We start from the raw sequence: 19,505 nt of genomic DNA, 5'->3' as shown, positions 1-19,505 counted from the left end.
GGCGACAAAGCAAGTGCTGCGATCAAACCCTACTGAAAAATCCTGTATAAAATTCGTACAGGAAATCGTATACAGGTTTACTGTACAGGATCTGGGATACAGGATTGGGGGCTATTTCAGCAAATTCCTGTACTGCCCTGGAAAGTCCGGAATGAAACCACGCGGAGCTCTGATACGGGAATGGCCTGTATGTTTGATAACCCTCGTTTCCGGAAAGAAACGCGTCGCCAGGGTGGAAAAAGCATGCAACAATATAAAATAAAACGACTACATTTAAAATAATAAATAAAATTAAAAAAAAAATAATTTATTACGGAATGTGGAATCGAACCTCGGTCCTTATGGTCTTCAAACGAGCACCTTAACCCCTACTCTACGCCGCAATGTGGCTTCAGTGGTTATTATTCAATATATATAGCTACTTTTGGTCTTTCGCACTTGTATATTTTCCTTGGCAGTAGAATTTGTGGCCGTAATTCACCGATCGCCCTTTAAACACGCTGAATATCTTTGCAGGTTATCACGAGGGTTCACAAATGTGCCGTATCTTTATAATGCGTCGCTTTATTGAAGGCAAACCTCGAGATATCATAATTTATTAGTGCTGATGTGTTTTTCATCGTCTACGAACGCTTGTAAGTTTTCCTTAATACAGAGATATCCGGTGCACTAATACTTGTAATACTGGGCGTTTTAGCTTCACGTGCTACCAGCGGATCATCGATGTCAATGAATACACTTCCGACTGAGCGGTTTCAATATGTAAACATTCGAGAACGCGTCGCCCGGTATGCAGCTATCTGCGCATCTTTCGATGGTTAGCGATGTTTGTTTATTTTTTCTCGAACAGTTTTTTGTCATCGCTAGCGAAACGATATGTTCGTGCTTCTACTTTCGTGTTGTAGGCGGCAGATCTTCAGTCGCAGATATGAAGACGCACCGCAAGATCGTACGAGCTGCAGCGACTGTTGTACGCGCAAAAGCGACGCGATGTGCGTATATGGTTGCTAGCGCACACTTCGACGGCTTCACATTTTCGAGGTATTTGGGAAACGAAGCGTGCCCTTTATATGCAGAACAGTTGTATAACATGTTTGGTATCATGCTTATTTAGTGCGCTGGCGTGGAGCTTCTGGTGGAGCTTCGTCGATCGGCCCGGCTTCTGTTCAGAAGCGGAATACTCTGCCCGGTATCAGTTCCAGAAATGACGCGTTCGTCCGGTTTCTGGTTGATTGATACAGACTGAACAATACATAACACCACTACATTTGAAAAAAAAAAAAAGAAAAGAAAAAGAAACAAAAAGAAATAAGAAAAGGAAAAAAAATTAGATTTGATTCGAACTTCGGTCTTTTTAGCCAGCAAGCACGCACTTTAACCACTGCACAACAGCAAGACACGGTGATTGTGGTTATATATCTGCTTATGCAGTCGAGATTGCTCTTTTGTAGTTTGTGTATTTTTGTAGGGTGTAGAATTTGTGGTCGTAATTGAACGATCGCCCTTTAAACACGCTGCATCTTTTTCCTGGCTATCACGAAGGGTTATCCGTGTCCCGCATCTTTACAATGTATCGCTTTCTTGCAGACAAACCTCAGAGTGTCACAATTTACTAGTGCTGATGTGTTTTGTCATCGTCTTCGAACGCATGCAATTTTTGCTACTTATACATATATGCGGTGCACCAACACTTGTAATACTGCTTGTTTTAGCTTCACCTGCTGCCAGCGGAGCCGCGACGTCAGTGAATTTACTTCTGACCAAGTGTTTTGCATGCGTAAACACTCGAGGAAGCGACTCCCGATGTTCGGCTGACCTGTGCATATTTCGATGGTCAGCGATGTTTCAATTATTCTCGAGCGTATTTTATCCGCGCTAACGAAACGCTACGTTCTTGCTTGCACTTTCGCGTTGAAGGTGGCAGATCTTCAGTCGCAGATTATGAAGATGCACCGCAAGATCGTACAAGCTGCAGCGACTGTTGCACACGCAAAAACCAAACGCGATGCATGTATGTACTTGCTAACGCACACATCCACGGCTTCATATCTTCTAGGTATGTACGAAACAATGCTTACTCCACATATACAGAAAAGTTTTAACGTATGGTTTCATGCTTATTTAGCGTGAAGGCATGTTCCGACGTGGTCATCCTGGCTGAGCTTCACGATCCGCCCGAGTTGTACTGAGAAGCGGAAATACTCTGTCCCGTATCAGTTTCATTCATATCGGATTTGTGCGGTTTCTGTTAAACCGGACATGACCTGTCCTGTACAGGACTGGTCCGCCCTATTTCATATCCATACCGGACTGGGATGTCATGTATAAGATGCATACTAGAAATGGTCTGCCCTGTATTAACTCTATACCGGACTGGACCATCCGGATTGAGATTCATATCGGACATGACCTGTCCGATATAAACTCGTTTAAGCTTCATACAGGACTGGTCACACCGGTGTCAAATTTATACGGGATAATACAGGACCGGTTCAAACCCGTTTGTCGCGATACGGGATTTTTCACTAGGGAACCTACAGGCTACAAATCCTGATAATATATTCCTCAGTTAGAATGATGCGTGATGCTAGGAAACGTACGTATTGAGTTCTTGCAGTTTGCCGACTCCTCCTATTGTGAAATAATGTACAATTCAGCTTATCCTTTACATGGTGTTAGTTTTGGTTTCAGTGCCAAATGATAGTTGTGGCACCGGTAGTACTTGCGTATTACTGGTGCACACACAAGCGATTACAGCAAGATGTTCACACTGGTGAAGCGCACACTACCAACTGGAAGTTATTTGTGCTATGAAGAAGAAGAAGGGCATATGAAAAAAAAAAAAACGACTTGAGGGCGCCATAAGGAGAAAAAGAAGAAAAGTGAGAAAACTGAGGCACCAAATCAGAGATAACGTCACGTAGAAGAAATGAATAATATTAGAATGGTTCTAATTTGTTTGATATTCTATCCTTTTTTTACGCGGGCTGAATGAATTGTTTGGCTGAATTAAAACACGGCAGCCATTGCGCCACATGGTTTACTTCTGATTGGAAATGGCGCCGGAAAGCCGTTCTTAGAGCCTTCAACATTTTGAGAGCTGAAACACAATTACAAACTATCTAGCTTGGCTAACAATGGACCTATAAGCCCACTATTATAATTATTGTAAGCACTTATAATGAAGGTAACACACGTTCGCTCTTAGCGATGTATGACGCGGAACAAACAGATCTGGTAGCGATTATATTTGTTAGCTGATATTAAATTTACGCTTTGCAAAAGTTTGCTAACCAAGTTGATGGAGTTTTCTTCCTGGGAAATAAAGTAATTGCATAAAGCGTTTTTCTTTCAGTTACCGTTTTTTTGTGAGATCAAGATGACTCAAATATGAGCATGCTGACACAGTTCGCGGCGATTACCTTTGCTGCAGTACTATAAAATTAGCAGCAGTTAATTAGTTGTTCCCTGTCAGCACCTCGCACCCTAAACGTTCGAGGTTGCATCAAACACTCTTGAAAGGAAAGGGTGGCAAGTAGGGACAGATCACATCCTGAATACAGTGAGAGTAGTTTTGACAACACTATTAGTGTTTGCCTGAGCTCTTTAGAAAAATTAACTAGTCATCGCTGAATTCTTTAAGCATCATGGCTAAGTCTCAGCTTTTTTCTCTTGTTTTTTTTTTGCTCTAGAGGCTATGCTGACGTTGCCTTTGTGCAGCTATAACCCTTCAAGCAACGAATACTCCACCATCAACGATATCGGCATTACCAGCGTGCTTTGTCCCTGCGACTCAGTCAATATTTTCTGCGGCTACCGGCCATCCTCGCCCGCACTCGACACGAACGAAACAGCATCGAGGACAGCGACAGCATCATAGACCTTGAAACACCTTCTCTCTCACTTAGCATGGAAGCAACGCAAGCATCAATATACCTCAGTGGAATTTTTTGTTTGTCCCACAGGTTTTAATGGTTCCTCACTTTACGCGAAAAAAATGCAGCGGTCGTGGCCTGGTCCTGCTCCGACGCTCGCCAATGTTATGTGCAATTATGCGTTATTGTGCCGTGATTATGTTGCTTCTCTCCAGTGAAATTGAGTGCATTCCTGGCCATAGGCTTCTTTGTTCAAACTTCGAGAACCCGTGTGGCCAACCATCCGCTGTTACCGAAATGCTTGCAAATGGTAGCATCAAAACATCAGCAAAGATATTAAAACTGCCCAGCAAATATCGAGACGAATATAAGAAATATTCTCCAACCTCTTGAGGTATTTCATCGGAAAAGTTTGCACTCTAAGCACTCTTGAAGGAAGCCTTGCGGGCACCATCGGATATTTAGCCCAGGAGTAAAACTGCGTTCATTCTCATGGATAATTTAAAAGATGGAGCCAGACCAGCGCTTCCTCTATTTTTACAATGCCAGCTGAATACGGCCATTCGGACCGGCCAAGGCTATCTCCTCTGCTCCTTTCCTACTCTCTACGATTGGGTAGCGTTCGCTCCTGCTTTGCGCTTGTGGGGGAGAGAACCAGCTTAACGGCGCCACATGGTAGAACTCGGAAAAGCAATTTTGGTAAGGAGACACAGCCCTCTGCGCTGTGTCTCCCTCTCTTTGAGGAGGGCGCTGTGCACCATCATCGTCGTCAGGCCAAGGCACATGTACACCATAGTTAGGCTATCCTGTAAAGTATTGATGCGTCAAAGAGGGCGCCGTTCGTGACACTGCTTATCGTTGGGCAGCTGCAAACGCTGGTTTTAAAAGGAGTCACGGACAGTAGGGTGCAGGAGCTTTGCTATCGCTATGGAATGCTGCCACGGCTTGTTCAAATCATGTGTCTTAGCTAAAAGCTGTGACATTTCGGCAGCGGCACTGAAACTGCTGAGCAGAAATATGAAATCACACGGTCATCATCATTGTCATCAGCCTAACTATACCCACTGCAGGGCGAAGGCCTCTTCCACATTCCTCCAATTACCCCGCCGGGGTTGCGGAGTGGATACGGTGCTCGACTACTGTTCGCAAGGATGCGGGGTCGAAGCCTGGCCTCGGCGGCCGCTCTGCACTGCGGGCGAAAAGCAAGGCGCCTGTGCGCTGTGCGATGTCAGTGCACTTTGAAGAACCTTAGGTGGTCGAAATTTCCGGTTTCCTTCACTACGGTGTCTCTTATACCCTGTGTAGCTTTGGGACGTTAAACCCCACAAACCAAACCAAACCAATTAACCCGATCTTGTGCTAGTTGCATCCAGTTGACCCCTGCGAACTTCTTAACCTCATCCTCCCACCTAATTTTCTGCCGCCATCTGCTACGCTTTTCTTCCCTTGGAATCCAGTTTGTTACCTAAGCGACTATCGGTTATCCTCTCTCCGTACATGTCCTGCCCATAACGATTTGTTCTTCTTGATTTCCACTAGAATATCAGTAATCTGAGTAATTTATCTGACCCATTCTGCACGCTTCCTATCTCTTAACGTTACACCTACCATTTTTCATTCCAAAGCCTTCTGCGTTGTCCTCAGCTTGAGTAGAACCCTCTTCGTTAGCCTACATGTTTCAGCTCCATAGGTGAGTAATCGCAGGGTAATATGCCTTATTTAGTAATATTACTACGAAGATGAAGAAGCGGGCAGTGGCGCGGGGCGGAGCGCTCGCGCCAGGCCCGCTGGCCATTAAAAGCATCGTTCTGTTTCTGTTGTGTCGCCGTGTTCCATCGCTTGTCATGCCACCATGTAACAATATTGTTACGAAGCGGCAAGCCGATGAAGACAGGAGACAGAACATGACCGATGGCGATGGTAGATGACGTTTAATGAATGTTCGCGGGCCTAGCGCGAGCGCTCCTTGCCGGGCCACTGCTCGCTTCTTCTTCCTTGTCGCCCGTAACATGACCCGGGGCCACCGAGCGATCGTCCCGATCGTGGACGAGGAAGTTTGTTAATGATTTTATGGCATGATGATGGGCGTGTCTGGATGCTTGAAGCAGAAGAGGAAGAAGGGAGAATAGAACGGCTTGCCGGTACGATGTCTGATGCGTGGGTGATCGGCCTCCCTTGGAGCTGTCAACCATCCGTCAGCAAAGTCCATGGGACCGATGGCTCGAGGTCACGTCGGGCAGCTTGGGCGGGGGTTGCGTGTTCGTGTCCATCGGTTCCTTCGGGTCATTCGGGTCTTTCGGGTCCTTCGTCTCTGTTCTGATTCGTATGTCTGTTCTCCTTGTCTTCAGGTCCGGGCTGGGGGCTGGGCGGTGGTAGTTGTTCAGGTCTGGGCTTGAAGGGCTGGGGCGAAGCTGCTCGGCGATGTCCCTGGGCCCTCTGTGATGGTCCCGGCTTGAAGATGGCCTCGATGCTCCAAGGCGAGGATGTGGATGTCTTACCCAGCGCCTCCACCAAGGTGTTACGGGGTAGTTCAGATTGTAGCAGAGGGCGGACACCGAAGACAAGGCTTTCCAACGTACATTCTCTGTAGGCACCAGCCGACGCTGTTGAACGTCGTCTTCTCTGAAAAACTCACGAGAGTCTTCTTCTTCTTTCCTTATGCGTATGCGTTCTTCTTCTTTCCTTATGCGTTGCACCGCCTAATGTGACAATATGTTCAGCTACATTTGTTTTTGATTCAAACAAGTTTTGTAAGCAAAATGGGAGAATTCAATAGATACGGTATGCTAAATCTTCCCAAGAAGGCATTTTTCCAAACTACAAGTTATCAATGGCTTTCAATACGAAACTCTAATTTAGCCAGGATAAGGGATCATTCTTTCAGCAGCACATATTTTTCTGCGTCCTCGATAGCTGCAGCTACAATTATTGTAGGACGCGGAAAGAACTCCATTGTCGAGTGCAGCTGATGCCAAAGCAATTACCGGCTGCCAATGAAGATATCGGCTAGGCATCGTTTTTGAACTGCTGGACTGAGAGGATTCATTTGCGGTCTGTTCGCGCTATTTGATTCATGATAGACGCCCCCCCCCCAAAAAAGAGCTCCGCGAGCGAGACGAGAACAAAGAAGGCGCAAAGACACTGGGAAACGCAGAACCAGAGAGACGGAAAAAAAGATCTGAGTCAGCAAAACGTTTTTGCGAGGAAAATGAACGAACGCAAAAGATTATAACACTTTATTTGTGTCACAAGGAACAGCAATCAGTGACAAAAAACATCTCAAGCAACGTCCTTGGTATTGCCAGCCGCGTTTCTCAAGCGATAAGCGCTGCGATCGTAGCAACCGCCTCTGCAAACGACGAGCAATGCTGCCGCTCCCGCAGATTGACGCTTGAAAAAGCGACACGCTATGGATGAAGCAGGAGCTACGCTATAAAATGTATGAAACAAGAATCTGCCACACTTGTGGTGTTCGAGTGATAGCAAGCGATCAAGAGAGCGCCAGCACCATGCGCCCAGACGCAAGCATGACGCAGGCAGTCCTACTTAAGGATAGCGCCGCATTGAGGCAATTGACAAATGTGATTGTTGCCGACTGCTCCCATTGTGGAGTGGGCGATTCGACTGGCATTGTAAAAATAGAGAAGGCCCAGGCCAGATGAAATAATTTGATTTTTCATGGTATTCCTGATGAAAGTAGATCATGGCGGGAGACAGAATGAAAGGAAAAGCGCCGCATCAGCTTTAATTGTTCTGCTCTTGGTCGCCAATTAATACCCGACGCTGTAGAACGCGCCCATCATATTGGTACATATACGCCATCTAAATGTCGTCCCTTCACTGTCAAGTTCTCTTCATTTAAAACTGAAAACTCAGTCCTGTTATCACGACAACACCTGAAAAAAAAAACTGTTTTCGTCAGAGGATATTTTGCACCAGATACAATACATGTTAGGAAAAAAAACTTATCGACTTCGTGAAATACTTACCACAGTCCTCTCCTCCTCCCTCCCTATCACCTGAGGTAAAAGAAGCTGCTCCTAAAAGGCCCACTGTCCACCCTCCGGTTGAAAATATTTTCTTCCCCGGTGACTGTGAGACTTCGCCCCCAGAACGCAAGGCCGTAAAATGTTTTTGAAGAGTAACTAATATCGCAGAGGTAGCCACCGTAATCACCCGATTCTGTGGTGTTCCTGTCCCCCCCGTTCCTCGCAAATGTTTTTCACTCTCTTGTCCGGTCATCCAGCCTCCGCAAACCAAGTTCCCCTTCCTCCTCCGCGTTTAGCGGGAGGTGGGGCGTGGCACTCCGCGTGCGCGAAAAAGAAAGAAAGAAAACGCGCGAGGAAGCGTGCGCCGCTGTATTCAGCTCGGCCGTGGCGAGGGAAAAGCGCGCAGCAAGCGGGACACCCATCCTTCATCCTCAGACAGCGAGACGGACCAATGGACGTCGTTTTCGACTAAGACGTCATGGCTGCGGCTTCACGGGCCAGCGCTGGGAACGGGCAAGCTGGCTTCCCGAAGAAGAGCATCAGAGAGCTTTGAATTGTATTTTCGTTGCTTTGCGACGCGCATGTCACTGTAGCATTTTGCACAGACTATCTCCGGTGCCTGATCGAAACACTGGGCTCCTTTGCTTAAAAGGTTCTTCCCTGGACAGTGGCCCTTTAACAAAGAATGTTACATCTACTACAGTGCAACGCATAGTATGAAGAAAGTGACTCAGCGAAAGTGTTCCTCCAGGCTTGAACGCCATGGCCAAATACGGCCGTGCGAAGGAACGTGACACGCAATCCTCGCAGTAAAGTGTATCGATCTTACTGGCTAATGTTCAAAACATACATAATAAACGCGACTCCAATAACTCCGTTATTGACAGAAGTGACGCAGGCATCGTCGCACTAACTCAGACGTGGTTGCAGTCTAACATTATTATCACGAAAGTATTTTCATAACTTATCGCTGTGCTGGCTCTACGTACTCGTCGTGATGGCGGTGTGTTGCTTCCAATAACCAAATCCATTCTTTTTTAAGCTATTAATCTTCAAACTGACTTCGAATCGGCGTGAACGTGCGCTGAACGCGTTGACAAGAAATATATTTTTGGTTATGTTACGGCACCTCTTCTCACCTTTGTACCTTAGGCCTTAGTCTCCGAGCTTAATGACACCCTTAATATAGTCTCAATACGCCGCCTATCGTTAAATAGTTATTTTAGGTGATCTCAACTTTGTTAACATTTCTCGGTCATCACAACGTCCTCTCATAATCCCTGCTTCAAACCTGAGTTGTGACTTCTTAGGTCTTTGTTCTACGTTTTCTTTCTATCAACTCACTACCAAGCCCACCCAAGCCGTAGCTCGAATATCCTTGATCTTATTCTCTCTGTTAGCTTCTTGGCGAGCTACGTGCACTGGTTGACCGGATTCGATCTGTCGTCTTAGCAGCCTATCAGACGCAGAAAGTTTACGAGATGTTTCACCTGCATAATCAATGACGACTGCTGCCGTTAAATTGTCGAGAGCTGATCCGTTGGCACCCGCTGAAAGCAAGTTAAAGGAATTTAAACGGGCATTCGAAAGCTCCTAGTTCGTCGTCTGGTTTCGAAACCAACAGATATGGCGAAATAAAATAAGAACGCAATCAGACGTCTGGTCACTTATGGAAGCATCTGCCCGAGCCCGCACAGAACTTTACCAATTTAAATAGTATGGGTGCTCCACAAAACCCAGACCAATCCAGTCTCTGGCTCGAGCGAACATGAACCGACTAGGGAACCCCGTAAACCAGGGTTGTGTTAGGGTCCGGCTCGTCACCTACCATGACATGATACTCCACTACATAAGCAAATACTCGTCTATCCCTCACCACTCGCCTCCCTCTCGCAGAAACAGCAAACTATCTGGAGACTGCTCCATGGTCGCAGATTGCCTTCACCTACTTTGTTAACTCTTATTCACCCACCCCATTACAAACTCTAAACGTCTCTGTGAGACTCCGGGAGCCAACTTCGACCACAATTTATACCTCTGCCGAGAATTTCGTCCACCATTTCGCTGGAATCACGTGGTCTTAGAGGGTTAAGAGATAACGATCTCTAGCTTCGAACCAACCTTAAAAAGGCGGCTTTTGTAGAGGGTTGGAAAGGTCAACGCACGTCATGGACTGTAGGCCACCACCCGGGATCAAGAGCCAGAGCAACCCTAGGTTGTAACATTTTTTCTAAGGCTAATCACAAAAATTTCCCCTATCTATCCGAGCCCACGTCCGAGCGCACTAGCTCGGGCCAAGAGGGCGCTCTTTATTTTTAACTGTAGCAGAGTCTGCAAGCAGAGACAGAGCGAGCGCCACGGCTCCGGCGTAGGTATGGTTGAGTGACGTCACAGTTGTCACAGCCGAGGCGAGTGCGCGGTTACCTCGGTTGGGGAGGTAGCACCGACGACGGCGGATGAGTGACGTCATAGCTTCTAAGTAGTTTCTCTTCTGTTAAGGCCAAACGCGCGCACACGCAGCACATGGCGCACATGGTGAATAAGCTATGCCGTGGAGCACGAAAGCTCCCGCATTTAAACAGTGAATGGTGGGAAGAAAATTTAAAAATAAATTGAGGAAACACAACGAGGTATGGAAAGAAATAATGATATGTGTAACTTCAAAATAGAAAAGGAGCAGAGTGTGTCAGGAAGCGAACGCGTGGTAATTACATTCCTGGCAAAATCAAGAAAGAATGGCCGGGTGTTGGCCATGTAATGAAAAGGTAAGATGGTATTCTACCTAATGAGAAAGCAAGATAAGATATGAAGTGCGCGTCGATCGCTCTGGCGATGCTTACTAGCTTTGGAAGCAGAGAAGCTGTCCTTGGGCTTCACCTCGTATATGACGGGCATCAGCTCGGTCCTGGGCAGGATGGTGATGTCTTTGTTGATCTTGTCCAGGGCATAGCGAAAACTGACTTGTGCTTGCTGGTTGTCGCTCTCAAATATCCCGCCTGCAAAAAGAGCGGATAACAATAACATTCAGAGGTTACACCTCGGAAACGTCTGCAAAGTTTCCGGTAAAACACAATCATCAGGGCGAAGTATGAGCAAACATCTGATATGACTTGTTCTGAGATGGTGAGTTAGGAACAGCGATTACAAGAAATATATTTGCGACCATAACTGGTAAATAGATTAGAAATGTGGCTCAATTCTCACGGATCGTAAAGGTCGGTGCAAATATCTGTGCCGGGGCGAGTGATGGTCAGAGCAGGTTGGAAGACAAAGCAATAGGTTGTAACGGCGGAGCGAACAGTGGGCTTCTGCACATGTTCATCCTTCCTTGCCCGCGAACATGCCGATGGCGTGGTTTTAAACGGCAAAGTCTCCATTGTTGGCGGCGTGCCCCTGTGTGCCGTCGAGGAAATGGCGACATTGACAAGTCTTCCATGTGTAGTCCTTCAACTCCTGGTGTCATTTCTTTATAGTCTACATCACGTTTTGCACGTGACTGAATATGCGTGAGCACTTGACATGAAACCCGCATAAGGCAATGGGTAATGCAACGCCGCACCTTGACCGCATTGCTTTTCTTCCCACTTTTTATGCATTTCAATGAGCTAATCACTTGCTGGATCATAACAGGAGCGGTCCATTGTGTCAAAATGAGTTGGTCGAAAATTAGACAATATGCGTAACCTGCGGATGTAGTTGTCCGGCACCACAAGTAATAGGAGTTCAAATATATATCTTAAAGATCCAACAAAAACAGACTTTATGAAGGAAAAAAAGGGATGCAATCCTCGCCCCCCCCCCTCCCTCGTAAAAAAACGTATAGGTGCTTGGTATAAGTGTGACATAGTATGTTCAGCTTTTAAGTATTTAGGTGTTTGCTTCCTTAATTTTGTTTTCTTTTACTTGCATAAAGTGCTTAAAAGCTGTCGACACGAGTATTCTAAAAAAAAAGAAGAAAGTAAGTTGCAATTTTTTTTCGGGGCTATGCTGAGCGATACTTGACTTACTGAGAGCACGCTACATACACAACAGAAGAAACAGATTAAAAAAAAAAAACACAAGGAAGCGCTGATTAAACTGAATACTTTGTATATGTAAGTGGACTACGCTCACATGCTAATAATTACTGGCAATGCCATACACGACGAAGAACCAGTATGGCAGTTATAATAAAATATTCTGCCAAACAAATAAATCAAGATACCTACAACGACTTACCACAACACCCTCTTCGATTACGAACTTTACTTAAAAAAAAATGGAACGGCCTTAATCAACATTTAAACAGAAGAACTCATCCAATTAATATGACATGCTTACTACTAAAAGGTATTGACCTAAGTGAGCCTCATTTTGTAATGCTTTTAACGAAAGTTTTGCTGCAGTTCGGAGTCGATCACACTTCCCTCATTTCTATAAACTTCTTTGTGAGTTTCAAAATATCTCACTGTTTTGAACCACCAGATTAAAATAACGTGCACTCTAATCTAAAAAACCTTGAAACATACGGCAAAGTTTAGACTTGCGATGTCCAGAGTAGTTCAATAAAAAATGTCTTGCCTTTTTTAGTTGTGTGCTTGCATGCGTGTGTGTGTGCGTGTTTGTGTGTGTGTGCGTGCGTGCGTGTGGGAGGTCGAACGAAGAGATAAAAAGGGAAAGTACATGAGTTGTGACTGACGCTGGTTTCAGCGTCAATGCTTCCATGTTTAAAGCACATTTTGTCGCGTACATCCGGGAAAGACGTAGCTAAACGACAGGGCGAAGCTGTACGAGCAGGCAGAGTTCCGCACACAGCACGCGAGCTAACTTCATCTTCCTCTATCGTTCAGTCGCCACCTAAGAACATCAGGAACCCCAGGTGGTATTGCTCCCCAATACTAAAAAAAAAGGAAAGCAGAGACTGAACGCGAGCGATAGGCGATGCAAGCGAAAACAAAAGGATCAGCACAGGAACAGAATAGATAACGGAGGCTGGGTAAGGTGCCCTACGCGACAACGAAACAAGCGCATAGTCGCTTGCACATTACAGGGTGTAATATGGCTTCATGTGGACAACGTGCACGACCTCGAAACATGGTTGCCGATGCGAGGGATGCACAGTACCCGCTGGAAGGCCATCATATGTCACTTCCGTGACACGGTGCTGAACATTGTAAGGTGCGAAGCAACATGAAATCAGTTTGTCACACAAACCGGGGCGGTGCACCGGGGTCCACACGGAAACTTTCTCTCCAGGGTGTTTTGTGACATGTCGATGACGGAGGTTGTAGCGGCGTTCATCCGTGCCCTGCTGTTGCTGAATGTGAATACAGGCAAGTTGACGTGATTCTTCAGCGCGCTGAGCAAACTGCTCGGCGTCTGGCGTGAGTGGATGATCACCAGTGCACCAAAGAAGCATGGGATCCCACATCGTCTGAGCATCACGTCTGTAGACTAGGCTAAATGGTGTAAAGCGCATTGTGTCTTGCGTGGCCGTGTTGTAGGTATATATGATTTAGCGGAGAATCTCATCCCAGCTTTCGTGCTGCTAGTCTATGTACATTGCGATCAATCGCATGTCAGCGATGATATTTTTTTAGTATCTCCGTGAAGTCATCGTCTGTGGGTGATATGCAGTGATTTCGCGGGCGCTCGCATGACTAAGTTCCAGCGCATGAGCTGTGCCATAAACGCGGTGCTTAGACCGGTGAAGACTAGGGACGGTGCGCCATGACGCAACAGGATTTACTGCATAAAATCCTGAGCGATCTCAAATGATGTGCCACGCTGCACCGCCTTGGTTTCCGCATACCGTGTGAGATAGTCGGTCGCGACTTTAACCCATTTGTTACCAGCCGATGACAGCGGAAATGGGCCCAGAAGGTCGATGCCGACCCCGTCAAATGGCGTCCGAGGTAGCGTAATTGGTTGGAGCGAGCCCGCGGTCTTGAGAGGCGGCATCTTTCGACATTCACACTCGCAGCAGCTTCTGACGTAGCGATGAAGTTTAGGCCAAAAATTAAAGAGCACTGCAGCATCTGCTATGCAGTAATGCGAAAGCACGAATGCTGCTGTTGGTTGCTGCTGTTTGCTTCTAGTTGCTTAATTCACTTCTTGTTTACACATTTTAGTCTGGCATTTTCAAATTGCGTGCCAATCCCTTGACATCCTTGGCGTCGCAATAATTGACTTCTTGTTTACCCATTTTAGCCTCCAGTACTTTCAAATTGCGCGCCAATCCCTTCCTACGCGCTTTTTGGCGCTACTTCCGGTTGCGTGACGTCACAGCCTTGACGTGACTCCAATTGATTGATTTGATTAACTATTTTAATGTTTGCTACATTCAAATGTGGCGCCAAACCATTGGGTAATGAAACCATAAGCGCCTTTAATTTTTAATTTTCTTGCCTCAAATAATTACAAAATAACTTATTACCCTAATTATACTTGTTCGCACACAACATTACGTCCCCCTCTGTCGACTGACACCACTCATTAACCTCTACCACTTCTCAATTACTCACAACTGCTGCGGACACGATTTTACGTATTTTGCCTCTAAATAATTACCTAATTACTTTATTTACCTAATAGTGTTCCGAACATAACATTACATAAACCTTTATCGATTGACACCACTTATGAACCTCTACAACCTCGCAATTGCTCACAACTGCTGCGGACAACCTTTACCTTTTTGCCTGTAATTAATTGTTTAATTGTCTGATCGGCCTATTTATTTTGGCAGTAACATTACATCACCCTATATCGACTGACACTACTCATTAACATCTACCACTTATAAATTGCTCGCAACTACTGCGGACAAGATTTTGTGGACGCGGCCTGCGGACACGGTCTGTGGACAGAAATCTGTGAACATAGCGAAGTAATGCCCTCGCATTAATAACAGGCTTGAAGAACTCGAACGAGAGTGTGTCCAAAGCTCAAGTGGCCGGGACAAAAAGGATATCAAGCAAAAAGGATACTGGGGCGAAGGTCGGCCGGCAGGACGAGAAACTGCGCTCAGTCAACAGTGCTGGAGTTTTGATTGAATAAAACGCCATTCTGGAGACAGAATCCAGAGATGTTCCTACCAAACTGGCGAGGGACATAAACAGCGCGGTGCTCCAGGTGGTCAATGACAGATCGATGATCTGGGTCAGTTCGCTGTCAGGTAATTACGTCTAAGGCATTCACTAGTCAAAGAAACTCTGTGTCGTCATCCGTGATGTTATCGACTAATCTCACAGGCGCAAGTGAGAGCACGCCAGCATCTTCGTGCTTCTCACCAAATTTGTACGCAATGGTGTAATGAAATTCTCGAAGGCGAAGTCTCCATCATACTAGGCGCCCCGATGGGTGGCGGAGATTGGCCAGCCAGGACGAAGAATTGTGGTCGGTAACCATTTTAAACGCGCGGCCATAGAGGTAAGGCCTAAATTTCATAATTGTCCACACAACCGCGAGGCATTCCTTTTCCGTAGTGGAATAATTTGTTTTGAGCGCGGCAGTGCGTACGGCTGACATAGGCAATAATCCTTTCCACCCTAGATTTGCGCTGAACGAGTACACCGCCGAGGCCGATGTTGCTGGCGTCGGTGTGGACTTCGGTGGCAGCGTCTTTATTAAAGTGCGCAAGAACAGAGGCAGTTTGCAGTCGTCTGCGCAGCTCCGCAAAAACCTCCTGTTGCTCAGCGGCCCACACGAACTGTGTATTATCCCGTGTGAGGCGGATGAAGACTGCTGCCAACTTGGTAAAGTAGGCGAAGAAGAGGCGTTAGTATACGCACATAGACCCAAGAAACGTTTCAAACTCCTCTTAGGGGCAGGAAGGGGAAAATTGGCGACATCAGCAGTTTTGTCGGGATCTGGCCTAACGCTCGCTGCTCTCGCAAGATGACCGAGAAACGTGAACTCTTTGTAGCCAAAGTGGCACTTCTCGGGCTTGAGCGTGAGGTCAGCTGACCGGAGGGCATCTAATACTGCACGCAGGCATTCAAGATGTTCGTCGAAGGTTTCAGAGGACATGACTACGTCGTCAAGATAAATTAAACAAATTTGCAATTTGAGGCCGGCAAGAACCGTGACCGATCATGCGCTGAAACGTAGCCGGCACTGAACATAGGCCGAAAAGCAGCTCCACTGTCCATCAATGCCTTAAAGCCGTCGAGAACCACGGGTATGTCCAGCGAGAAACGATCTTCAAGCATTGGAACTCTCATCTGTGGCGTAAAATAGCGGTCGCTTACAGGCTTCGTTGTCAGGGGGTCTTAATCATGCCGATCGCAAGAGCCTCACTTCCGGAGGTCGCTGCCTTTAGTTTTCCTTACGGGGACTTCGCGACCGTCGCTGTGCTAGCCAGGAGGATCTGGACTGCAGCGATGGTCTGAGTGGGGACGGGGAGCGTGACTGCCGCTGGGAAGTTGGCGCCATGCGCAGCTGGGCTAAGTAGTCCTCAATCTCATGGGGTCGTTGGCCTAATGAAGGGTGAGGAGCGTCGATGGGAAATCGGTGCAGTCCCAGGGGTCGGTAGGGGCACTAGCTAGCATACAGATGACCTGGTTCCCCGCAATAGAAGGACAGGCGCTGGCGATATGGGGCGCGGCAGAGGCCCGGCTTCCACTGGGGTGGTCGTCGGCTGTCGATGTACGGCTCAGTTTATTCTGACCAAGTTTATTCTGTACTGGACCGTCTACTAGCCCCCCGGCTATCGGTCCAAATATTCTTTATGTATTTCGTTTCCTACATTCGTTTCGTTTAGTTTATTCTGTACCAAGTTTATTCTGTACTGGACCGTCTACTAGCCCCCCGGCTATCGGTCCAAATATTCTTTATGTATTTCGTTTCCTACAAATAAAGATCACTTTGATTGATTGATTGAAAGGTAGCACTTTAAACTCGTACAGTCCATCTGGGGTGACAAAAGCTGATTTTTCGAGGCCAAGCTCATCGACCTCAGTCTGTCAGTACGCGTTCTTCAAGTCAATTGAGGAGAAGCGAATCGTCGATACGGGGACGCGGATAGACGTCTATTTTATTCATGTCGTTAAACTTTCGATAATCAACACAGACGTGAGGAGTTCCATCCTTTTTCTTTACCAGCACGACAGTAGAAGACCACGGGCTGCTGGACGGTCATGTCATGCCATCACAAAGCATCTCCTGAACTTGTGTCTGAATCGCTTCGCATTCCGTCGTTGAGATACGGTACGGCTGCTGGCGGATAGGGCGGGCGTCGTCATGAGTAATGATGCGGTGCTTCACAAAAGGCGTTTTGCGGTACTTTCGATGAGGACGCGAAACAAGTGCTCTACTTTAGTAGGACACGTAGATCACGCTTCTGTATTTCCGAGAGATCCGGACTAGTGTCAAGACGGTCAAGAGGCGGGTGCACAGTGCTAACAGCCCCAAACGTAAAACATTCTGTAATATTCGCTAAGGACTCAGCGAATGCGATGGCAGTAGCACGAAAAAGATTCCCGGGTTCGTTGGTGAAGTTAGTCACTAGGAGCTCAGACCGGCAGTCGCGGAGGTGGATGAGGCTGCGCGCTGTACAGATGCCATGGGTGAGAAAAAGAGACTGGTTGCCTTCCGCGAAACAGGCCCGTCACGCAGTTCGTCCCTGAAACACTGGCTCATGGCGGAATCGAAACGCTCTCGGCGGAAATTCGAAGGGCGGCGTGGCGTTGGCGACACTCGGTGTCTCTACCAGCAGCTTTCTCGTCACTCTACGCTTCCGGCGGTCGATAATAGCTCCGTATTCCCGGAGAAAATAAACACCAATGATGTAGTCACGGTAGCATTTAAGTATAATGTGGCAGCTGACAACGAACGTGGAGCTGCGAATTTGTACTCTTGCTGTGCACAGGCTTCTCGGGTTTACATGCCCGCCACTGGTGCGAATCTGCATGCCAGACACATGGAGTCATTACTTGTTTATTTATTTATACAAATATATCACAGTATCAAACATAGAACATGTGTGAGGGAAAGGGGTTACAGTATACCGAAAGAAACAATGCTACAAGGTTAAAATACAAAAGTGAACAGTAATGCAGAATTGGAACTACAAATAACTTTTAGAGCATGCGTGGGAAGTACTAAGCCGAGGATTATATCATTCTGCAATAATTAGCGGCATTTGGCGAAATCAACTAGCACACAATGAACGCTATATAAGAGAGTTATTCTGACTGCAAAACGGTACTGAATTCGTTTTGAATCTTAGTGCGTCAGATATGTCAGCGATGCGTCCTGGAAGACCATTCCAACACTTTATAGCCCGTCGCAAGGCAGAGAAGTTAAATGCATGTTTTCGGCCAAATAGGTACGAGTCGGTCTTGTGGCGCTGTTGATGCATGGCGACTGCAGATTAGTTTTTGCAGTAAGTAGATAAGCGCGATATCCCTACGTGATTGTAAACTTGTGAGTTATAAGGACAACTTAATGTTAGTCACGCTCAAATAGCGGCTGTACTCATGGGAAATAAAACGTGCTGCACGGTTTTGAATAGCTTCTAGGGATTTGATCAGATACTCTTGATGTGGTGATAATTTGGCAAATACATATTCTAGTTGATGGCAAACAAAAGTTAAAAATGTGGGCTGGCGAGGCGCGCGCGATGCTTTGGCGGTTATATTTTCAATATGCGTCGCTTTTTTCAATTAGCGTCAAGAAGCGCCACTAGCTTCCCGCTTATATTGAAAAAGCAGCTCCACTGTCCATCAATGCCTTAAAGCCGTCGAGAACCACGGGTATGTCCAGCGAGAAACGATCTTCAAGCATTGGAACTCTCATCTGTGGCGTAAAATAGCGGTCGCTTACAGGCTTCGTTGTCAGGGGGTCTTAATCATGCCGATCGCAAGAGCCTCACTTCCGGAGGTCGCTGCCTTTAGTTTTCCTTACGGGGACTTCGCGACCGTCGCTGTGCTAGCCAGGAGGATCTGGACTGCAGCGATGGTCTGAGTGGGGACGGGGAGCGTGACTGCCGCTGGGAAGTTGGCGCCATGCGCAGCTGGGCTAAGTAGTCCTCAATCTCATGGGGTCGTTGGCCTAATGAAGGGTGAGGAGCGTCGATGGGAAATCGGTGCAGTCCCAGGGGTCGGTAGGGGCACTAGCTAGCATACAGATGACCTGGTTCCCCGCAATAGAAGGACAGGCGCTGGCGATATGGGGTGCGGCAGAGGCCCGGCTTCCACTGGGGTGGTCGTCGGCTGTCGATGTACGGCTCAGTGTGTGAGGAATACAGTGAGCCTTGATCGGGCGCCTGCAATGGCGTCGAAGCAGGCGCAGGCCGTCGCAACATATCTGAATAGGTTGGACGATGGTACTCCGTGGGAAAAGATGGCGGGTCAGCCGATGATACCGAAGGCATCAATGCTTGAAGAGCTTCGCGGACAATGCTAGCTACAGAGCCGACCATCAGCTAATGAGAATCGAAAAGCATCTAGAGCTCTTCACGTAAAACTGAGCTGATGATGTCGCATAGATTCAAGTGGCCCCGAAGGCCGAAATCGGCTCCGCAACCTAAGCGGCAAGTACTGGCCTGTCGTAGGTGGTAGACCTCTGCTGGAGCATTCTCTCCCTTGTGACAGCTTCCGCAAGAGACTCGGCAATCGTGCTCGGTGGATTACGCACAAGGCCAGCGAACAGTGGCTCT

At 47.1% G+C, this 19,505-nt stretch overlaps 1 protein-coding gene across 1 annotated transcript in view; it reads right to left on the bottom strand.

Annotated features, from left to right (window-relative positions):
• Window positions 1-19,505, bottom strand: part of LOC146209637 (glutamate receptor ionotropic, kainate 2-like) — a 170,250-nt gene that overhangs the window by 86,052 nt on the left and 64,693 nt on the right. Inside the window, exon 2 of the mRNA XM_084587433.1 lies at window positions 10,705-10,860. Within this exon, the coding sequence (XP_084443559.1) occupies window positions 10,705-10,860 (156 nt within the window). The remainder of the gene's footprint in view (window positions 1-10,704; window positions 10,861-19,505) is intronic.

Source organism: Amblyomma maculatum, chromosome 1, assembly GCF_055883805.1.
Source record: "Amblyomma maculatum isolate TAMU_Amacu chromosome 1, ASM5588380v1, whole genome shotgun sequence".
Taxonomy (NCBI): Eukaryota; Metazoa; Arthropoda; class Arachnida; order Ixodida; family Ixodidae; genus Amblyomma; species Amblyomma maculatum.
This window is presented reverse-complemented; position numbering and strand designations above follow the sequence as displayed.